Below are 23050 nucleotides of genomic sequence, written 5' to 3'. Positions count from 1 at the left end.
CGAGAAGATAAACGCGCGCGGAACGAGCAGCGATCGGAAAAAGCGCGCACTTCGCGCTAGAAACCGTCGATACCGTCTCCCCTTATCGTTCGATAAGTCGCTCGGAGCGTTTCTGGCGAAGAAAAACGGATTCACGTGGGTGAGACTTAATCCCGCTCGCGTTCCCGATAAGGATATCCTCGTCCTGAATGTCCTGACGTCGAGGATCGCGATTGGAAAGGCTTGTCGCGCGTACGGACGCAAAAATTGTACGTGGGCCGGTAGTAAAAGATGCACATCCGCGAGCCTGACGGTTTTTTTCTACGCACGGAACCTTCTACGATTTTCTCTGGAACGATCGGGTTCGAAATTGAACTTAATTTATTACGGATCGTTCGAGGGCGAATGTGAGTTTGATTGCTTCGATCGGGGCAACGTCTCTGCGGACTACAATAGAAGCTTCCGATGAAAATATCAGGACTCGTGGCGGATGGCTGAATCGATCGTAAATATTTCTTTTATAGTTTTCGACCGTATTTCGAAATGGACATTGGTTGATCTTCTGTTCGACATTATTGTGTGTTAAATCTGAGCGTTTCTAAAATTAATCTTTTACGTACGTCTGATCACGAGAGAAGTGATTCACTTGAAAGAAAAATCTGCTCCATTTTGTCGTTGATTTCGTGGACTTTGCACTGAGATTTTTGAGACTGCCTATGAAAAGGTAGTTTATAGCTTCTAGTAGCATAAGCGTACGTGGGTATTTAGTTACTTTGAGGAGGATCTGTTTAGCCTTACAGGAACGTGTTTGTGTATTCGCGCGGGGTGAACGAAACCTTACATTTTGTGCAAAGTCGCGAGCAAGAGCGATTAAATATGTATTTGCCGGCGTGTTTAAATATTTGCCGATGTGCTTCGTTCGTTCCTCGCTGTGGTAACGATTATGGTATCGCTATCGTACGGTTTTTCATCGATTACACAATTCACGGTACAATGGAAGCTTGCGCAACGAGCAGATTTACTTTTCTCACAGACCACAGTTGAAGATGAACACGTTTCACCACTCGTGTTGGAAAAGACGTCGAAAAACAATCCACGCTATTAAAATATAACAAAAATACGGATGAGACATTTTTCTAAGGTCTCATCTCGTACGGTAAATTTCTTAAAAATAGTCGTGTCGCGTTTGAACGATGTTTCAAGCGAGAGGGTGATTTTGAAACTTATTTTACGACCGCGAGACAAACTCCTACCTGCTCTAAACGTTTCTTATTCACCCGAAGAGGTGTTAATCGCCTCCAAAGCGGTAGAAAATTTTCCAACGACTCGATGCCTCGCTGGTAGCCAGTCGAGGTATTCTTAGCGTACAGAAAACTCATTGTAGTTCCGTTCGTAGGAAGCAACGAGCTTCCAGAATACACTGCCTGACCTCGAGTCGCAGAGTTTCGAACAGTCCGTGATTTTATCGGCACAGAACGAACGCATTAGACCAAAATGCCCGGCATTCATGACCACGCCTAACAGTACCTTCCACCTGTCCAAACGTAATGGGATAAATGGATTAAACGGGCCTTGTGTCCTGGCTGGCAGCTAGCCGAAAATAGACTCCCTGGCAGGATGTTTCCGGCGCAATTGACGTTAGATCGATCCGTATCGACGCTGGTCGTTTTATTTAGAAGGCCACGCGTCGCTCGAGAATCTACTTGGGGAGCTTCGACGTCTCCGTTTCGGTGCACGTGGCTAGATCAAAGGATGAAGGCTCCGATTCCCTTTATCGAACCCTTTGGCTCGCGTAAAAACGCCCGTCCACTTTGGATCTCGGCCCTCTCTCTCTCTCTCTCGATCTAACCCTGACCGTACGTTTAACGAGGTTTCGGATTTATGGATCGCGCACCGATACGCCTTTGGATCTTCTACTTTTGATCTGAATGGACCTCGTTACTCTAAGTGGAGAAACAAGCAATATTGATGTGCTTCCGTCGAGTCCATCGGGAAAGTTCCGGCCATTTAATAATGTTAAAAACTTTTTTAATCACGTGAGAGATCGTGGACTCTTACTTTGTAGAATTTATTATTGTTTCCAAACCATTTGTGTCGAGGACTGAGAACCAAGGCTCTGAATGGTCCGAACGTTTATAAAAATATTCTCGATTATGCTGTAACGAGGTGTATTGTGAATATTTCCATTGCCAAACGGTAAGTGCACCATCAATGGTTTGATCCGAGCGTTGCGTCAGAGACTCGGGGCAACTAGGTCTATTGTCCCCGACTCTATGAGCAACCCACGTGCGAAAATTGAGTTAAACGACCGATTATTCGGCACGTGCCAGCGCAAGTAACCCTTGAAACGAGTCTGCACAACGTTTTCGGAGACGTTAGTCGAGCGGCTGTTGTAAGCAACGGTCAGCAGGGAGTCCAACGCCTAGATATCTACGCCTCTGGGGCGCGCGTGGGAAATCTAATTTTGCAAACGCGGTGTAGTCTTGCTCATCGTCGTCTAGACGAGCTTTATTTCCTTACTTCTTTGTCCCAAGAGAATATTCGCTTGGGAAACAATAAAGAATAGTCCTCAAAAGGATAGGAGCAGGTTGCTTTCTGTAGTAAACCGTCCACAACATTCTAACACATTTTTTAATTTGAGGGATGAAACTTTAATTTAAATCAGCAGAGTTGTAAATAGGTGTGTGTTGTTCCATGTCTCGTTGGTGATGTGTGAAAACACAACATTCATTAGGCTATTTAGAGTACGAGACGCTCGAGCTTGTTTTACTACAGCTGAAAAGAGGTATCTAGTACGTGGACCTAATTTTCAACGTCAACATCTGTCCGTTCAATCGGTTCATTGTTCTGTCTGAGATGCAGGTCAATCGCCTCCCCGTCTTTTCGGTATTCTTTCTTCGAAATAAATTTCCAAAATTGCCTGTACAGACCAGGTGATCTTTTATAAGGAATTTAAGGAGGAAGAGTCCACAAGAATTTCGAGCGAGATTCGTCTGGTGTTACAGGGTCTGGTAATTAGGTCGAGTGGTTTGATTCGGTATCGAGAATAATGACGTCGAGACGCAGCCTCTCGGTGTTTATGGGTGCCTATTTCTATGTCTGAAAACAGACGTTTGATTGACTAGCCGAACCTTGATGCAGCTAAATTAAAACGTGACCCAGATGGTCTGGAACACTGGTAAATACGCGACGAATAATAGAATTCAACGAGTTTTCGGAAACAATACGAGGAAATTGTGTTCTCGAGCATCCAATTTGGGAGTTGGGAGCGTAGAATCTCTTTGTTTCGAAATAATAATGAGCAATACATGTGAAAATATATATTATTTAACCCTTGAATTAACCCTTAAGACAAAGAATGGTGTCGATTGATAGCGAATCATTTATAATCACGCAACTTTCAACTAAAAGTATAAAAATAGTACATAAGACGATAAGTTGGATGATTTTGTACGGACGTAATGCGCACATGTAACATATGCGCCACCAAATTTTTACTATCGAAAGTGATGGACTTATCGCTCGAGCAAGAGCAAACAGTAATCGCTGCACTATAAATACAAATGATGACACTATCGATTTACAAATGTGTATGCTAATGTATTTCAATGTAACACTCTAGATGCTTTCGATTACACCATGTATACGAATCTGTTGCAACAATACAAGATTTTATGAACCATTACTTCGCTACGATATTATTATTTCTGCTCACGATCTCAGTTATTTAAAAATATGTAGAAAGTTTTCTTTCTATATCACTTTTGTTGGCAGAATAAAATTCTACGCTTTCACTTTCTAAGTTGGCAAAACGCATCCAGAGAATAATGCATCGAGGAAGTCTCGTCATCCGTTGAATGTGCAGGACCTGCTATGACGTACGACCCAGACCTGACAATAAATTTCGAGCCAACGGTCACAAATAATTCTCACTCTCTCTCTGGCCAAAGGATGTGGAAGAACAGCAATTTAAAATCCAATACCAATCACTATTTCCACGGATAAACCCCGTCCAACGCGTCTTCGAACTTCCATCGAGAGACGGCCATCTTGGATTCTTTCTCTCGCTAGCAATTTCGCTGTAATAAAAGTTCCAAAGCGCGATTTTACGATTGTCTGGCTTCGAACAATCTCGAGATCGTTAAGACTCTTTGGATTTTCGGGGCTTCCGCGATCCACGATCACTCTGATACGCAATTTTTGTCTTCGAGTTGACTTACTGATAGACTTTCGAGGTTTCAATGTGAGAAATTGACGAGAATTCCTAATGTTCGATAGCTTTCGAAGCGGTTCGGATGCTTTTGTCGTGGCGATTCGAAGTATCTCGGGGCCGCCAGTAAATCTGGGCGTCTCTGATATACGGTCGAGTCCTCCGGGGGGTTTTTAGGATCTTCGGCGCGAGAAGGAGCTGGCACAACGCCCAAGGCGCTTCCGGGTAATGTGCAAAGGCGCTTGATGACTTTCAGTCAGCCGCATCAGCAGGTGAGGGGTGTAAAAGCCCCATAAAACGAGTACCACTTTGCTTCTTACTCCATCCTACGAACCTACGAGGACCTTGAACCGCGATTATTCTTAGATCGTCGTCCGAACTTCGCCTATAAAGTCGAGGCCAAAAATCGCGAATGCTAATTTCCGAATGTCCAGCGTTCTTGCAACCCAGGTCTCGATACGCATAAATATTCCGCTCAGGAAGCAACATTTCTTGCGACGCGATTCATCAAAGTCTGCTTCTACTCGACTTCTCCCTTGGCAATCCTCGTGACGTTTCGACATGACGTAGATCGGCTTGTGCAACGAACTGTTTACCCACAGAACTGTACCGTGATCCTTTGTTCGTGGAAACGTTTATTATAAAATAAACTACCCTCGTTTATATCATTGTACCCCTTCGACTGCGTCGAGACAATTCAATTAACTTGAGAATTTTTCAATTATTAAGATCCTATGTAGAGTTGGAGGGTTGCAAAATGAATACAAGAAAGCTTTGGGGGGCAGGATTGGGAGGAAAAAAAGAAGACGCCCCGAGAGCTTGAAATAACCATGACTGCGTATGACCCAGTTTCACGTGGCCAGCTTCTTTGGCACGGTCATGGTCGCGAACGATCCCGTTCTGCCGATTAAACGATGAGACACGAATCTGTCTGACCGATCGTCTGCTCGTATCCCGACGCTTAGGACACTTCTGATCTCGCGTGACACGAAAAAGTTTCACGGTTGCACAACTATTCCTTTGATCGGTGCTTGATTCAACGCGACAGTTCCTTACGAATTATTTTTTTTTCTTTCTTCGCCGCGGCGGAGACGAAAGCATCCACGTTGGTCGTTCAGGAATGAAATCATCCGAGCAAGCTGATATTTCATTGTTGTTAGCTGCTTTGATAATGTCGCGTTTCTTACGGTTACGTCAGCTCTGGTTGTGTTTATTTTATCTGAGTCGCTGCTTCTTTTTGTCCGAAGGCTTGCTTCGTTGCTTCGAATTTATCTGTAAATACGAGTTCGTGAGATTGTTAGAATAGTCGTGGAACGTAGAACTGTTTTTCCAGAACAGTCGAGGATCGACGACACTTTTTATACTCGCGCGGAAATAATAAAGTAACGCTTTATACGAGCGACCCTGTGCACTACTTTAAAACGCGAAAAATAGAACAAAGAAAATGGTTGGACGGAATCCAGCGAACGGCGGGAAAAGACACAGCCCGTAAATCATACGCGCGTGGCGTTAAATCTTCAGTTTTTCTCGCGAGTCAACGGGACGCGTTTTACGGTCGCGTTTCCAAGCGCAAAGACTTGACGACAGTAAAACGGGCCCGATGTTATTCAGTTTCTTCCTCTCCTTTTTTCCCCCCTCGTTTCCCAGCAACTGACAACCCATTGAATGTAAACGTTTGCCCGTAAGTGGAATCGCAAACGTTTCGAAATAATCGCGAATGCGGTAAATCCCGATGGAATTTTATGAAAGCTGGTTGTCTTTCGTTCCTGACCAACGCGACATTGTTTTCACGGCGTGCATGTAACTGTGAATAACCAGCGACGCCATTGAACGCAAAAAGAGGCAGCGTGAGAAATTTTTTCCCCCTCGCGAAATGGGAGACGTGCCTAGGACTGGATTCTTTCGACTTCGATTGAAATTTAAACGACAGTTTCTTAAGAACCACCCCGTATGTGGGTCGTATCTATTGCATACAGCAGAAGAAACGCCATTTTTACAAATCGTGGAATGAAAAATGTTCAGCAATTCCAATTACGCGTAACTCTTCATTATTATTAAAATTTTCTACCAAGATTTCTGTTATATTTTGTTAATTTTGGGTGGTGGAAGCTACGTAAGGTCTTCCAGAGTATCGAAAAAGACCGAAACCAAAGGTTAAAACAGATTCGTTCTAGCATTCCAACCGTTCGTCGTGTTTTTTCTCGATAAAAGCAGAATTCGTGAGGTCCCGCGGTCGAGTGCAAGCGGCAGGTTTAAACAAAACGCCCGGGAACGGTGCCGTTGAACCCGAGTCGTTCGTGAGGAAGTTCAAATTTCATTCATTAAATTCCCCGGGGGCCCCCGACGTCGCGTCGAAAATAGCCGTGCGAAAGAATACGAGATGCTCGTAAAAACATGCTCGTAAAAACCTTTTTCTGCGTGCACCTTGGGCGTTTGTACGCGCGCGAAATCCAGTAGCAACAGTACGCGTAATTGTCCACCCTATTCGACCGACAAAGTTTCACCAAACGTCGGAATCGGGCTCGAGTTAATTTATTTACCGTTCGATCGGCCGACGATCTTCCGCGGGGAGTTTTATGGGGAATTTAAGGAGCCAAGGAATTAAAAGTCAAGCTGGAGATTATCTCCGCGGCTGGCGGACACCTGGAATTCACGAGTGTTTAACTTTCTTTTTAACGATTCCTGTACCCCGAGACAGAGATCAGACGTTTCTCCGTGAAACTGTCGCCTTTTTCCGAGAGTTTCGGAGTTATTTAGGTAGCTAAAAGTTGGAAAGTGAGACGAACGCGCGGTGATCATCGCGATAGCTGCGCTCCAGGACATCTGGCCATCGCGCCACCCAGCGTTCCCAGTCCCTTTCTGCATTTTTCTGTTCCAATTCTAGAAAACGAGGCTCGACGGAGATCGTGATCGTAGTACCACGTTCAAGGATGAAATTTATCTTTGGTTCCATTTCGTTCGAGGTCCAGATGTTTTATCGAGAGACGAATGTAGACTATACAACTGAATTTTCGTTCGCGGAAACGAGAAGTCACACGTCCCAGAAATAATTTTCAAGCGCGTAAGCACACGTTCGACGGAATGCAAACGATTTTTGTTTTCGAAAGCCGAGCGAACGGGGAACGTTCAACGTCAATAAATCAGCGAAGCGATCGGAAAGCGCGAGCACTTACGCTTACGCTTTCAGCGAGTTCCTTACAAGCGTCTGCCAATTAAAGGTACATCCTAGCGACGCGATTTTCTGGCCTTCCTCGATTCGTTAGGAGGAAGCAAACAGTGATCGTTCGCGATAGCCGACAGTCATCCGTAACGTTCTCTAACGAGGCAACCGCGATTAGAAATATCAAAAGTATTAAAATAAAAGCAGCAAAAGTTACCGCGTGCATTAAATATTGACAAAACGTCTGACTTTTTTCGCAAAGCCTGCCGCGAGGAGACGAATTTAACAGAACTCGTAAATCTCGGATCCTAGAAACACATTCTTGGGCGGGAGAATAACACATAAATATCAACGGTATTCTCTGACCTTCGGTTAATATTTTCCTTCCGCGGAAACTTGCAGCGAAGTCGGCTGTAAACCTCCGCCCGTTAAAAGTTTAATTCGAGGAACTGCATTCGCATAATAAATATCCTGTAAAAATCAAACACGGCTCCTGACGTGTTCTTTTCTTATTTAATTTAATATCAAGCGTGTAACTTCTCTATTCTGAATGTTAATTCGTATTATTAAAAGCGTCTGACTCTAGTATTCAAGATGGCCGCCGTCCTGCACCGAAAATCGCGGGATTTTTGAACGGACTCAACGCAGAAAGGGATTAGTATATTTCTTCTGTTTATTTAGACGTTTCGTTCGAAGTTGCACGTCCCTCCGGAACGTCTTTAATTAATTATTCGTACTTCTATGCACCGCGTTCGCGGAACTAACAGAAAATTCGTCTTGTACGCACGTAGATCCTCTCTACGGGCTTCTGCTCGTAACTTATGGAGGCAAATTTACCAAGTTGCCGCGTAGTCTGTGCGTTAATCTCTCCACTTCGGTAGATCGATTCACAAGGAGGCTGGATAACTAGTGGTAGCTTATGTTGCATTTCTATCGGCGACGGATATACTGAGTGGCTCGTTCAGACGTTTAAATAACACTGTCAATTACCCAGCTGGGCAAGAAATAATTTATTTCAGGGGAATGTAAAAAATTAGTAATCAGAAACGTAGAAGATTTTTCTTTTCTTGAGAAATAATGTGTTTTATTTAAAATTTCGTATCTTTAGAATTTCTGGTCAAATATCGAGAATTTTTAAATATTTTTAACATATTTCGCTCTGAAACTTGGGGCTATCGAAGTGTCGAACGAAAGCTTTGTGTTTGATTTTCTCGAAATAGCATTTTATCGTACGTGCCATTCTTCCAACGTCTAAATTATTGAACCGGAGTATTTCTGTGCCTTCCACGTACAAAGGAATCTGTGACTACGGTAACAAGCGAGTTGGACAGCGTGAGAAATCGATTGTCGGGGAAAAAGTGCACCAGGATTCGCTACCGAACTCGGTCGAGGAGTCCGGGCGCCACTTGGCCAGTCGTTTGCCAAGATAATCCGGAAACTCGTTCTAGCGTTACCATGGCAAATGTCCAATCTGGACCGTGTTCCACCTACTAACGTGTCCGCTACAAAATGCACCGGGAATGCGGCCGTAAAAACACACGCGTGTCCACATGCCCCTATGCATCCTCCTGCAGTCCGTCATTGCCACTCTATCAGCGTTATATTATGCATAGTTGCCAATCGTTTAACGATACCGTTTAAAGCGCCGTTTAGCTCAGAAAATTATGAATCCTAATGCGCAGTTAAATATACGTTATATACAGGCGACAGAAAATATTAGATTGCACAAATATCCGTTTGCGTCGCTATTTTAATACCTTATCATAAACTTTTACTGCATATGAAAGATATTAGCTTCTCGACTGGATAAATTAAAATGTAGACGTGGTCGAGTATTTATATAAATACTCAAGCAAAATGGCTCGTATCGAAAAATAACAGGGAGGTCTAAAAGATAGTTAATTGAATTATCGAAGAAGATTGTACAGTTGCTTCTCATCTTGTCACTAGCTGTCGCGAGAATCTGACGAACCTACTTTAGACCTATCCATTAATTCCTCTCTTAAGACTGAGTAGACGAGAACGCGTAGAGTGGAATATTTAGAGCGCAGGACAAGATAAATGCTACGAGCCGATAATATCCATGCGAAATTCTTACCGTATCTTGAGCACACAAGTCTTTGATTGCATATCCGGATAATTGTCCGAGTAATCAATGTCCAGGTAATCCAACGAGCTCATAAATCCGAATCAGCTACGTGTTTAAGCGTCGTTTCGCTAGAATCGACCGGTGCCTGACGTTCCGTTCCGAAGTTGGTAATGAATCTTGTAATGATTACGGTGCAAGGTTCGAACATGTTCCAAACGTTGCTCGCGCCGCGACGGACTGGAGAAATACCAGTACAGGGAGAGGCAAAAATACCTGTTTATGCCAACCACTTTAAATACGCCTTTGTACGCGGTCCGGGGAGGGAAACGCGTTAGGCATTTTCGCAACCGCGTTTCTTTCTGGTGGCGCGACGCTGACGAGGAATTCGCGAGAGACGAGCCCCTAGGGAGGTCACTTGGACGATGACTACCGAGGAGGATGCGCCCAGAAGATACGTATTTTTAGACCTGCGGCGTTCGCGAATATTTTTATTCGACTTGCCCTGACCATCCGACGATTCGAGCAAGTATGGCGAGAAGAAAAATAATCGCCACTTTCCCTGTCGAGCTACTATCGGTGTGTTCCGAAGATAAATATCCGAACGAGGTGATCCATCCGGGATAAAATAGCCACGAACGAACAGTTGCTCGCGTATCGACTGTTAGGGAAAGAAAATATACCGCGATTTAATTCGTAGTTTGACTTACCATTCCGTGACAGAGGCTGACAGTGACGGCGGAATACGGATCGTCGTCCACGGTTCCGCTGTAAAAGCATCCCAGTTCATGGCCTGGATGCTCCCTTCTGGTTGTGTTCTCGCTCATGTGAGTTATCTACACAAACAACGAGAAACAATTACAGTTTTAGAAACACGCTCGAAGGTGAAACATCTATTTCTCTTCGAATAATAGCTCGCAGAATATTTAAATTGTTTATGAATGGATAGACTCAAGAACGATTCTAGACCTATATTCCGAAAGGAAAAAGCTTTTTAAATAATCGCGTTTGCTCCACCAGACGCTCCCGAAATTTAAATTCGAAGATTCGAAACATTAATAGCCAGAGGGGATCCAAAAATATCGCTCCTTAATCTTAATTTTCTACGCGGGAAAGCAAATACCAAAGCAAATGCTTCATCGAGCTCGCGATAATTAATTTAAAACGCCTTATAAATAATAGCATTACGCGCGATGCTGCTTCCCACACTGAAACCGCTGGGACCCAGCATAGAAGCAACGTTATGCAGATCTCAGCGTCGGTACGTTGAAGATGGTATCTCGTACATTAGCATAGTAATAACGTAACCAGCACCGTATAACGTAACAGCATTAACAGCAATAAACGCGTATCTCGGTAGATTAAATTATCGTACGATCCGCGGGTAGTGAATGAAATTGAAACTTGCTACAAATTGATACCGGACACCGTTCACTTACCTTAATATTCGGCGATACGAAACTGGAATCGTGCGCGAGACGCAAACGAAATCGCCTGCCGAAGGCGGTAAATTCGTATTGGGGATGAGGGTCCCAGACTTCCGCCGAGGCGTGGCGAAAATGGCCGCTGTGGTGCCTCGTGGCCGTCGTGTAATTCTCCGCTGCGAACAGACGGGTTTACTTTATCGATAACGGTACTACACCTTCGCGAAACGGTTATTGAATCTACGGAATTATTAACATTAATTATGCGGGGGACTAAAAGCTTCCAAGAATGTTTCGTTTCACACTGAAACCATTCGCAAGCCATTTATTTTTCGAACCACCCCTAATTAGACATCACCTTTGCCTCCACGTTTGAGAGACGAGAAACCTCGAAGGGCTCCATTCGTTTAATGGGAGTTACAGTGTGTTTCGTATGGTTCCCAGGCATCTCGGTTTATAGCCGTGGCGTTGAAACACACGGTACACGCGCCAAAGCATACCTAGCATACTTAAAATACGGGGTTCGTGCCAGTTAGTAACTAGTTCATTTGTTGTCGGTAATCGTTGACAGTCGCGCAAAGTTGGCAAGCAACGAATGACTGGTGCGTGACCGGGTGCGTGACAAAATGCCCGGTACTCGCAGCGTTGCGTTAAAAGCGGCGCTTTCTCAGCGAATGCGGCTTTTACCGTTCGGCCGATCCTTTTTATTCGTCGACGGCTGCCTATCTAGTTTCTTGACTCGCCGCAAACGTGTTCGACAGCAAAGACTACTGTTTCGTTAACTGTTCCTCGCATGCGTGACTATTAATTTTTGTCCATTATTCTTTCCAACCCGAAGGGGGGGACAACGACGAATAAATCATCGGTATTGTTCCACTTCGTCACCTGACACACCATCTGATCTATCGTCTAACGTTCCTCCGTGACACCTGTGCTCTAAACTCGCGGATACTAGCATTATACCATCTTGCAAATCCTAGCATTCCCAGAAACTGAGGAAGAGTAGCTGCTAGTGTGTGTTCTCAGGACTTGCAAATGACCTAAACATAGTGGTAGCTCTGATGGAGATCTAATGAAGACATAGTAATTGCAGTCAGCTATTGCAGGTCCTAACAACGTAGTAAAGTATTCCAGGAGACCCAACGAGTGTCCACAGGACCCAGGAAAGGGTGAAAATTGCGATCAACGCGTGTTAGCATTAAACTACCTTGCAAATCCTGGCATTCCCAGAAGCTAAATAAGATTTAGGACCAATAGTAGCTACTAGTGTGTGTTTTCAATGACCTGCTTTGGTAGAGATTGTTTAGAGGTTGCTATCGCAGGCCCCAATAGCTTAGAATATTCCAGAAGACCTCAACGAGTGCCCCCAGGACCTAAGAAAGGGTGAAAATTGCGAGCAACCTCCGGTACGGGCGATTTACGTTTCCGAGAATCGAGATCGCAGATCGATGCGCAGCGATCGCGTCCTTTATAAATATCTGGTCCCGCTCGCGTCGTCTGCTTTTTATCTGCTCGGGGTCTCGTAGAGCGTGCATGCGCCGCCCCGTCTCGCACAATCGAGAGCTTAACGAGGCGAACGTGATCCTGATAAAGGTGGTACGCTCGCGCCGGCCGGGGCCCGATACGCTTCGAGAATCCCGCGTACACGTTCCATCATCGGAATGCATCCCGAACGCATCGCGGTCTCTAATTGCGCTAATTTGAATCGCCGTCGTTCCGTTCCTTTCTCGCGTCTCGCGCGTCCGCAGATAGCGATGGGAACAATGGTCGCACGAGTACAGCTTCCACGAAAATTGGGTCGATTTTCTATTGCAGCTTCCTCAGAGAGCAGCTCAGGACTTTGAAAACTACCTAGATTGAACGTAGCCTTTATTAGATTCAAGATGGAACGGATTTGATAGACCCAGCAAGTCTAAGGAAGTTTGCTCTTGGGTACTCGATGACAAAGTCTATGGACAATTATTCCAAGTCTTGGCTTAGACAATGAAGGTCGTATAGTGCTCTAAGAGAACCTAAGAGGCTAATAAAGATCGTAAGCTCGTGGTATAAGTGGATCGTAAACGTGATCCACCCCCTGGTTCCCACCATTAGAGGATTATAGAATTCTGAATAACTAGCCCCTCCGTCGTTATCCCAGTCATAAAGAATTCGATTCTAGCGTGCAACGGCTATAAGGAAGTTTAGTCTTGAATCTTCATCGCTGACAGGTACCAGGACAACTCCGGAGATACGATCCTTGACAGCTCATCGATTGTGGTTTTGAGTGGCAACGTTTGAAATTCCGAGGAAACTCAGGATCCGTTCGATCGCAGCTTTTGTTGCAACTCGACGTCTACGAGCGTACTGATGCTTATATGAGTAGATGATTAAACGATAGTCGAAGAAAACTATCAAACCTTAGTAGTTACTTGCGAGGATCCCGCTGCAACGCCACTTATTTATTGACGATTATTGTAACGGTATTTCGCACGCCATTCGTGGAAAGAATTATGTAATTTCGTTGGTCGTGGCTTCCGGGTTCAGGCCAGGTGTCTGAGGGAACATTCAAATGATGCTGGAATCTCAAAGATTGCCTGATACTATTTGAATCCTTCCCAGAGTCTATTTACCGACTGGAACGTTTCATTAATATTTTTAGATAATTATCAGACTAATTCATTTTACGATTCTAATTGTATTTTAACTAGAACAGTTTGAGATGCCAGTAACTAAGCATAGGTAGCAATCCTTTCACTAAAGTCCTAAAACAATTATTTTTCAAGCTTTGTAAAGGCAATAAATTTGACTATGGTTGATCAAACCCGTTCAAACGGCTGTTGAATCGGTCCCATCGCTAGGCCCCGAGCCGCGTGTCAGCGTTTAACACGCCCGCGAAAAGCGTAACTCGATCCACGAACTCGATATTCGTTTCTCGTTTACCTTTTCGTCTTGTCGTTCGCATTCTTCGGCAACGGACGAGCTTTCGAAGCCCTCGAACGTAACCGACAAACGGGATTCGTCGCGATTCTCATTAAAACGTCAAACACTCGAAGGCGATATTAGTATTGTCGTCGTTGCTAATCCCCACGCTTGAGATAACTCGCCATTAAGCCGCTCGAAGATTCGACGCGATTGATTATCGAAGAAAGCGGACGTCGATCAAGCTTTATCAAACCGAAACATCAACTTACGTGGATCCCCGTACTGGTTCTCGCTGATCTTCATCAGCATGACGTACTCCAGATCGGAGCTCGAGGAAGACGACTCATGGATCGGGGATTTGTCTTGGTCCCTCGACGATTTCACCACTTTCGGTATCACTGCAACAAAATTACACGAGCAATGAACACTTTGGTCTTATACGGTTGCTAAATTACGGGGTTAACTCCACTTTACGGGGTTAAGGAATAACTTTTCTAATATTTTTAGAATTTGTAAATATTCTCCACCAAAATACGCGTTCTTTGCATTTTGAAACATTAAAATCTACAAATCCATTCAGGAGTTATGACATTTTAAAGATACACATGAAATTTCAGTAGAATATTCCTGGTCAGACATTATATTTTCAGTGATGAATTTTTTTCTCGAAAATGTGTAGGAATTCGGGGGTATGTCTATGGACCAAAAATGATTGTAATTGACCCCCAAAATTATAAATAATTTTCTTAGAACGATTTGAAAAAATGTAGGCACCTATCTCTGTCGATTTTTCTTAAAAATTCATTTTTCATTTTCAGTAATTATGTTTGACGCCCTAGAGAAAAGTTGTCTAATACTTTTTTGTAGGTGTCCATGAGCTCTACTTCAGAAAAAAGTTTCATTGAAATATATTCATTATTGTAAGAGTTATGGCTGTTTGAATATTGGACCATTTTTATGGGGTTTTTCTCATTTTGCGGGGTCAAGGTCCAACTTTTCGAATATTTTTGTGATTTCTACATATTCTCCATCAAAATACGCGTAGTTTGCTTTTTTAAACATCAAAATCCTCCAATCCGTTCAGGAGTTATGACGTTTTAAATATTTGCATGAAATTTCGGGCAAACATTTCTGGCCAGAAATTAGATTTTTGGTAAGGAATTTTTTCTCGAAAATGCGTAGGATTTCGGGGGTACGTGTAATGACCAAAAATGATTGTGATCGACCTCTGCAACTGAAAATAATTTTTTTAGAACGATTTGAAACTTTTCATTTTCGTCGAAAAATTTAGGCACCTACTCCCTGTCGATTTTTCTTAAAAATTCATTTTTCATTTTCAGTAATTATGTTTGACGCCCTAGAGAAAAGTTGTCTAATACTTTTTTGTAGGTGTCCATGAGCTCTACTTCAGAAAAAAGTTTCATTGAAATATATTCATTATTGTAAGAGTTATGGCTGTTTGAATATTGGACCATTTTTATGGGGTTTTTCTCATTTTGCGGGGTCAAGGTCCAACTTTTCGAATATTTTTGTGATTTGTACATATTCTTTATCAAAATACGCGTAGTTTGCTTTTTTAAACATTAAAATCGTCCAATCCGTTCAGAAGTTATGACGTTTTAAAGATTCGTATGAAATTTCGGGCAAACATTTCTGGCCAGAAATTAGATTTTCGGTAAGGAATTTTTTTCTCGAAAATGCGTAGGATTTCGGGGGTACGTGTAATGACCAAAAATGATTGTAATCGACCTCTGCAACTGAAAATAATTTTTTTAGAACGATTTGAAACTTTTTATTTTCGCCGAAATATTTCTACATGTACCCTGTCGATTTTTCTTAAAAATTTGTTTTGATTTTTAGTAAATTTGATTGACGCTCTTCGGAAATGTTGTTTAATACTTTTTTGTATAATGTGTAAGGTCTACTCGTATACTTCGTCCGTAATAGTAATCTCGTTGTCGTATCAAGCCGGCGATTCGACGTTAAAATACTACTATACAAATCGAATCAAATTAATCGTCGGAGCATATGTATTTTTCTCGTCGGATAAATAAGACGTAGAATAAAAAGAGCACGGACGAAGGAACACCGTGCGAACGGTGAACGCCATTGCGCAATTGGCTACTTAGAATCGATTAATAGGCTTTACTCTTCGACAAAAATCGAAATTCTTTCCTGATATCTCACCAACCTTGACCAACAACGCAGCAAGTGTGCACCCGTGGAACTTTAACGATGATTTATGCACTCGGATCACTGACGTCTCTGGTCGTGGAATAATATTGGGTTGCGACTTATGACACATCCAGACTCTTTAGTGTCACATGAAAGCCGCATTCACATTACTATTCTCATTCTGTAATTATCGTTTGACGCTTCAGTATTTTTTAGGGGTAAAATTCTTGTAAAAATCAAAGGATAAAGTTTCGAAGATTAAACAAAGGTAAACTACTTTCTATCAATTATTAAAACAACGCCGGAAAGCGCTTCGTTTAATTAATTGATGCCAATTGCATTTGCTTAATAGAAATATATTGACATCTAATCCGACGTAAAACGCGATGCAACGGAAAAATGTAAGTTGATCTTTTAATCTGACGTTTATCTGACATAAGACGACGATATCTCTATTCCTCGCGTGTGCATTCAATTTATATTGTCAATCATTCATTTACACCAATGTGTCTCAACCTTTTTCGAGTTTCGATCCTCGAAAAATACTCTGGACAATCCGTAGATTCGATGCTCGCTTTTCGGTTTCGTCGACACTCGAAAGACTCGAGTGGTCGAACTTATAAACGAAACACTATAAATAAACGTTCTTTGCACTGTCCTTTGTAACGCAAGATGTTGAATCGTCGAATTTATCCTGATGGTGTCCTCCTTTCGAAGCGAATTTAGAAAAGCTCGAAATCGATTTGGCATCCACCGAAGGTCTTTGTGTACCATTCAAGCGCGATAGATATCGAGTACTTGAAAAACATCAATGCTCCAAATAATTAGATCATACAACTTATATTTTTTTAAATATACCATGCAATTCTACGTCAGACAGTCTGAAATTTTGTTTACAGCGACTTTGAACTCTGCATCGAAAGCTCTCTAAATCTTTGTTCGTAAGAGAGCTTAACACCGCGTCAGAGTCTCTGATCTTTGGCACGTGACGAGACTCGGATCTACGTCAACGCGTCTGAACTTTTGTTCTCGATTAATTCAGACCTGCATCAACGATTGTCGAAGCTTTCGACCGACGAGAAAGGTTAGCAATCAGTGACACGGAACTTTGGCCTACGATGGCCTTTAGTTTTCCATCGATCTATCTGAACTATTACGATGATACGTCTGGACAAAAGTCGCTTCTCAACTGAAAACGTCTCGTCCAGTATTCCTGACGGTGTTCGAAGGGCATAAATTTTCTGAGAATATTAAATATAACCGGAAGCACATAAACGTCTGGTCGTCTTCAGAATTTCAAATTCTATCGCCACACGTTTCATTTAAGTACCCGGTTGATTGATCGGGAAAGTTTTCTCGTTAGTATTCCATCAGCAGAAGGCTGACTGCCTCGCCCTGCTAATAATTTTTCGACGAAGTCACACTTTGGTAAACAATGCCAAAGGTTTATTAACGGATGACCCGTTTCGTTAACGAGCGTACGGGCGTGGCTCCACATTCATCGGTTCGCGGAGTTTCACCTTCGTCTAGTTCGTCCTTCGACGGACTCATTCTGTCGGGGGGGACGATTCTTTGTCGACAGGCGGTCGTAAATCTCTATTGGTCGATAATCGATTGATCCATGCCGCGGATGCCGATCTAACTGCCGTGTTACGCGGACTCGTTAAGCGGATTCCGACAATAACAAACGAACGATTTCCTGATTTCCAGATAATGACGTCGACATAATTCAGCGGAAAGGGATGCTCGTGCTTCTCGTGCTAGTAGCGTGACGCTAATTAGACGTCGGACGAACGAGACAATCGATCGGTGATTGGAAAAGCCGCACGGAAGCGATCGCCGGGAGAAACTTCAACGGCGATTTTCATGGAACGTTTACGCCCGTTAATTGCTCGCCACGGATGACTGTGCGTAATGGATCAGTGCAATTATCTACGGAATTTAAGCTGGAAAAACACTGTTGCTGATTGTACACCTGACTGTACGAGAATCGGAACGCGGAATTTTCCTTGAACGTCGAAAGAATGATTAACGAGTGAAATTTTTTCTTGAAAACTCTGATACATTGCTATGAAATGTAATGCGATTTATTAGAGCAATTTTCGCTTACAATTAGATCATCCGGCTCTGATTCTCCTATTATCACAGGTTCTGGATCGATCTTTCACAATCTGACAGGCAGGTAAGCGAAAAACACTAAACTTGATTACCTCTTAAAAGACCATAATTTCTGTAAGGATTCTGTATTTGGTATGTTTATTTTATTTTCAAAGATAAAATATGCCTCATAACAACGAAGTAGGAACCAGAAGAATAATGCTTTGCCTTATTGCCAAGATGTTGTGCAACCACGCGGTTCGAACCGATAAAATTTCAACGACCCCACGCAATTTATTATAAACAATATCGACGTCTCGATAATCCGTGCAAGCGTTCGACCGTTAATCTACGCGGCAATATTCCGTACGCAGCTTACGACGTCAATCGAACGAGATAGTCGATCGTTTAACTCTCGTCTGGTTCGCACAATTAATTACCGCGATTTTCAGCGAGGAAAAACGACGGGTCAATCGATGACCCTGCTCGTTTTTTCACATTTCTCGTCGCAGAAGCGATTCGAGCGCTAGAACGTTCAAAATGGCGCCGCTCTCAGTCCCAAATACGAGCCTACAAGCGTCTTTTTCTTCCAGAATATCGTCTCGAATTCGTTGGCAGCGTTCTCGTATGGGTTGCCAAAGTATTTTACGGCGATCGGTATTAAATAAATGTTTTTAAGCGGTTTCGAAAATAGAAATTCAGTTTAGGTCCGTGGAACGAGCGAGCTAGGTAATAGGTCCTGCACGAACTATCCATCTGTTAGAAATCGTTCGTCGAAGAACTGTCCGACTACTCGGCTGAAATGTATCGTTGCATCGTCACGCATAAATCACATGCGATGTGCATCTAATGGAACTTCTTCCGATAATTCATACAATTGACTATTCGAGAAATATGACATCAGGAGTTAAATGAGCAAAAGTCCTTTGGCGTACAGGGGGTACGTCTTATGATTAATTACGCTATTTTAAATTACAATGTGCATCTGTAAATTGGATACAAAAATGGAGTTTTCATTGAAATATTATTCTGGAGTGCCTCTTGCAATTTTATTGCAGCGTGAAAAATGGTATGGAATCGTAAACGCATCCAAAGAGCAGTAAATTCTTGCAAGAATCGTAACAAATAAATGCAGAATCTTCTCTGGGAATCCATTTTAAACGTATCGTTAAAACGTACGTCGTCGAGGTTTAGAAAACCGCGTGTTTCACGCACCAGTTGCATCCGTGGTAGCTAATTATAGATTATTTAATATATTTTGACGGGAAAAAGCTTCTATAAGATTCCAAATTACATAATAGACGCCTTGAAAATACTGTCGATAATCCCTAAGGTGTTGGCACCGGTTTTCTGAATGTCATCGACGCATGTATATTTTAACGATAATGTCACAGATTCAGAATGTATTTGCAGAGATTTCGCAGTTATTTGTTGCTCTTGGTGCAGGAAATGACTATGTTTTGACTGCATTTACGATCCTCCATCCTTCAGCCTGTAATAAAATCGCAGAAGACATCGTGGAAATGCAATATGGTCGCGGTTCCATGATCTTTCGCTACCAACCGTGAAATAAAAGGTTCCCTAATATTTAAAAACGTATACCTATGCCCCGAATGTATAATACAATCGAACGAGGCTACTTATTCGTCTCGATGCCGTCGCTGCGATCTAGATATTCCGAATTTGGTGTTTGAGTTTGAATCGTTTAGGACGAGTCAGCAAAATCTGATCACGATCGCGGTTCTCCCCTTGCGAAACGCGAAGGGAAACGGGAGAAAGTTGGAAGCACGACGAAGGAAGCCGATCTCCTAGACTCGGTTTCAATGATAATTCTAAGTTTGTCCCCGGTCGACGACGGAGGGCACTCTGGTCTAACGTTCCAGTCGTGGCACGGCTGAAACGGAACAATGAACGGAGAAATTTTGACGTCCCACTCGAGCCACGCAGTATCGTGGACCGTGTCGCGGAACAAAGGGACTTTACGTCATGTCCGCGGAGATTAAACGTGCTTACTAAATGTCGACGCGTGGGCGGCTGCCGGGGCTCCGTGCATTGTACAATTGCATAACAATGCACCGCGTGCTACAACGGAGAAAAGGGATTCGGCGATCCTAGGACAACGTCGTTACCGATTATGCGACCGATACTCGCCACGAGGAACAAACGTACTGGGACAACGCGGATAAGGGACCAGGAATAACGCAGGGTGCACCGTGCCACGGTTCTAACCGAGATTATTTTAACGTGGACGCGACAGAAATGGCAAGCAAAGGTAAAAGAAAAATTTTAACGAAGAAGACATTGCACATCTTCGTCCTAAATTTTTTGTTGTCAGTCTCCCCTAAAACTATGTAGATATGCAGTTCGCCACCATTGTACAAGTCCAGCGTTTGCAAGCCCATTAATTTGTCTAGTATGCTTTATCGATCAAGATCGAGGAGGGAGTAATAGAGACACACGATGCGTGGACCAGAGCCAATCCGAACAGCCAGTTTAGCAATTTTATAGCGCGATAGAATGCGAATAACAGGATTAAATCGACGACGATATACCTGTCCAATAATTCTATGATATTCGTTTCGATTTTGTTGCATCGACCGTGTGCCAGTTTTGCAATTTTGTTTGAACGTCGCTGTTATACGTTGCTCAATCCATTGTATTCTTGGCGAGCAATTCTAACAAGCCATCATTATAGTATTCTTTGCATACGCTTCGAATAACACTGTTCACGACTGGAATAAGTACTCCATCTTCGATCTTTGCACGATCTATAAGCATTTTCTCAGTTATTGCTTTCAATTTTTTTAGAGGAGAGAACAATACGATTTTTATGTTAAAGCGTGAGATTATATATGGTTGTCGCTGGTTATTTTCATCGCTCTAATAATAATTAATGTCGTATTAATGTGTGAACCTATTATAATGGCGTCAGAGCCTGTTCTCCGGAGTCCTTCCGGAAGCAGCTTCCCCTTCGTGAAACTTATCGCGTGAAAGGATAAACCCCGGGGCGGCTTCGACCGCGAGAAATATGCGGTCAACCAAGAAATCGTATACTTTTCTTGGAGACACTCGACCTTTCCTCGCACGACCTTGGCGACTATCCGTGAAACCACGTTTCGTTTAAGGCGACCATAAAAACCAGCCCTCTTTCTTGCTTCTTTCTTTTCAGGAATCTCTGTTACAGTCTTGGTCGTCCTTGACTTTCGACCAGAGGTTGCACGGCGGATTTATTGGACGTCAGTCTCGCTAAACGAAAACCATTTGGCAATTTAAGTGACAACGGACTGCCAATTAATTTAACGCGCGCGAAATTACACCGGGGAATGCTTGCAATTTTAATTCCGGGGAATGATAATTACTCTGGTATCTGTTTATGGGCGTAGCGACGTGAATTGGACGAATTTAACGATCAGAATTTTTACGAAAGGCTATTTAATCATCTCTGAACAAATATTTTGTAATAACTGATTACTGTCGTGAGAATACAATTGTCGGATGAAAAGAGAGATTTATCTTGTATTAAAAGAACATTATACCGGTCGGGTTATATTCTTCGTAGCTCATTGCTGTATCAATCATGCATTCAAAGGCAAGTTTATCTATTAGTCACGAGATAAAACATCTTCAATTATACAGAAAGTTGCGGGTAATCGCCAACAGCCAAGCGCATTCATCAAGATTCTCATAAGTAGATAAACATTCTTACATCGGTGAATAAAGTTCAGTCGTACAGTTGGCACGGAAACTCAATTTCACACTTTTCTAACTTGTACAATATTAATTTAATAGACTTCTTTAGAGAAATAATACACGAGCCCTTTGGGGACATTTTGGAGCCAAAACCACCCTGTGTAACTTCGTATTCGTGCATATATTCTTGTCACTGCCAAACTTGTGACAGAGAATGATTGCTAACTTCCGAGCCGGAAGTGGGTGGGACGCTTTTGAGCCAAGACCTTTCTAATGATACCTAACTTAACTATTTCAAGATCCATGCTCGAGATAATACAGCCGTTGCATAATTTTCCTGTGAGGTGGAACTCCAAAATTGAGCACTAGAATATTGTAAAATTACTCTACTAACTTTTAGAGCAGCCATGAAAAAAATTTGTTCAAGATTTGAGACCCCTTTATCATATATTTGGAAAGTACCATTTTCATTTACTTAATTGAATTAAAATGACTGCATATTGTGAGTGTTTCAGTAACTTGAAAATTGCATTGTTCTTATTCTCTCGAACGTATAGGTGGCGGAGGAGCAAAAGGAAGGTGGTCGTTTCAAGGAGAACAAACGCAATAGGCTGGAACACCGAATAAAGGTCGGGTTTCTCGGGTAATAAAAGAAACCCCAGCCCACGAAGAACGCGAACGGTGCCCGGTTGAGGCGAAAACGCGAGTCGAAACGAAACGCGATGAGAAAACGTTTCTGAAAGGGACTGGGAGGCGGTAACGCGGACGCAGAGAAAAACGCTTACCGCGTGATAATCCGATATCCCGACACAGGATACAGGATATGGGGTGAGTGATAGAAGGTATATAGTTGTAGCGTATGAGCCGGAGACACGCGTTGTCGATCACGTGAATATAGGAAGGTTAAGTAATTCTCACCGCCGGACACTGATAGATGCCCTGTCTGACAAATACGATAAACGGGAGACACATTTCTCGGAATGCAAGCCAACCGGAGTGCATTCCTTCGTCTTCGCTGTTTCACTGACCTCGGGGATATCCAAAACTCAACCTCCCGTCCACGTGGTGGGATCCGGGTAGATCTTCAGGGATCTACGTTTCTTTCTAATCGTACCCCGTACTGGCAATCGTCGCGTATCCATCGTGGAAACTTCTATTTCCGATCGTTGGAACGCCGATACGAGGAAGATGCTGAATAGAGACATTGAGGAAACAGAAGTTTTATTCAGAGCCGGTTTTATTTACTCGTCAGTTTTATTTTGGCTTGCTAGAACTGTCAAACTATTGAGTTTGTTTTGCTAGACGTCAGCTGTCTAGTTCGTTACTGT

General features: G+C 43.0%; 2 protein-coding genes across 3 annotated transcripts in view; one reads left to right on the top strand and one right to left on the bottom strand.

Annotated features, from left to right (window-relative positions):
- The window catches only part of Nab2 (Nuclear polyadenosine RNA-binding 2), a 113102-nt gene that overhangs the window by 35759 nt on the left and 54293 nt on the right, over window positions 1-23050 (top strand). The window contains exon 6 of the mRNA XM_076765644.1: window positions 22280-22550. The gene's annotated coding sequence lies outside the window, so the exon portion shown is untranslated. The remainder of the gene's footprint in view (window positions 1-22279; window positions 22551-23050) is intronic.
- The window catches only part of LOC143342123 (A disintegrin and metalloproteinase with thrombospondin motifs 15), a 99564-nt gene that overhangs the window by 50345 nt on the left and 26169 nt on the right, over window positions 1-23050 (bottom strand). For both annotated transcript variants that reach the window (XM_076765643.1, XM_076765642.1), the window contains exons 3-5: window positions 14030-14158; window positions 10875-11035; window positions 10146-10271 (exon numbers count right to left, since the gene is read on the bottom strand). In XM_076765643.1, coding sequence (XP_076621758.1) covers window positions 10146-10271; window positions 10875-11035; window positions 14030-14158 — 416 coding nt within the window. The remainder of the gene's footprint in view (window positions 1-10145; window positions 10272-10874; window positions 11036-14029; window positions 14159-23050) is intronic.

The sequence above is a fragment of the Colletes latitarsis genome, chromosome 5 (assembly GCF_051014445.1).
Source record: "Colletes latitarsis isolate SP2378_abdomen chromosome 5, iyColLati1, whole genome shotgun sequence".
In the NCBI taxonomy this organism is placed as follows: domain Eukaryota; kingdom Metazoa; phylum Arthropoda; class Insecta; order Hymenoptera; family Colletidae; genus Colletes; species Colletes latitarsis.
Note: the sequence above shows the minus strand (reverse complement) of the source record. Positions and strands in the feature narration are given on the sequence as shown.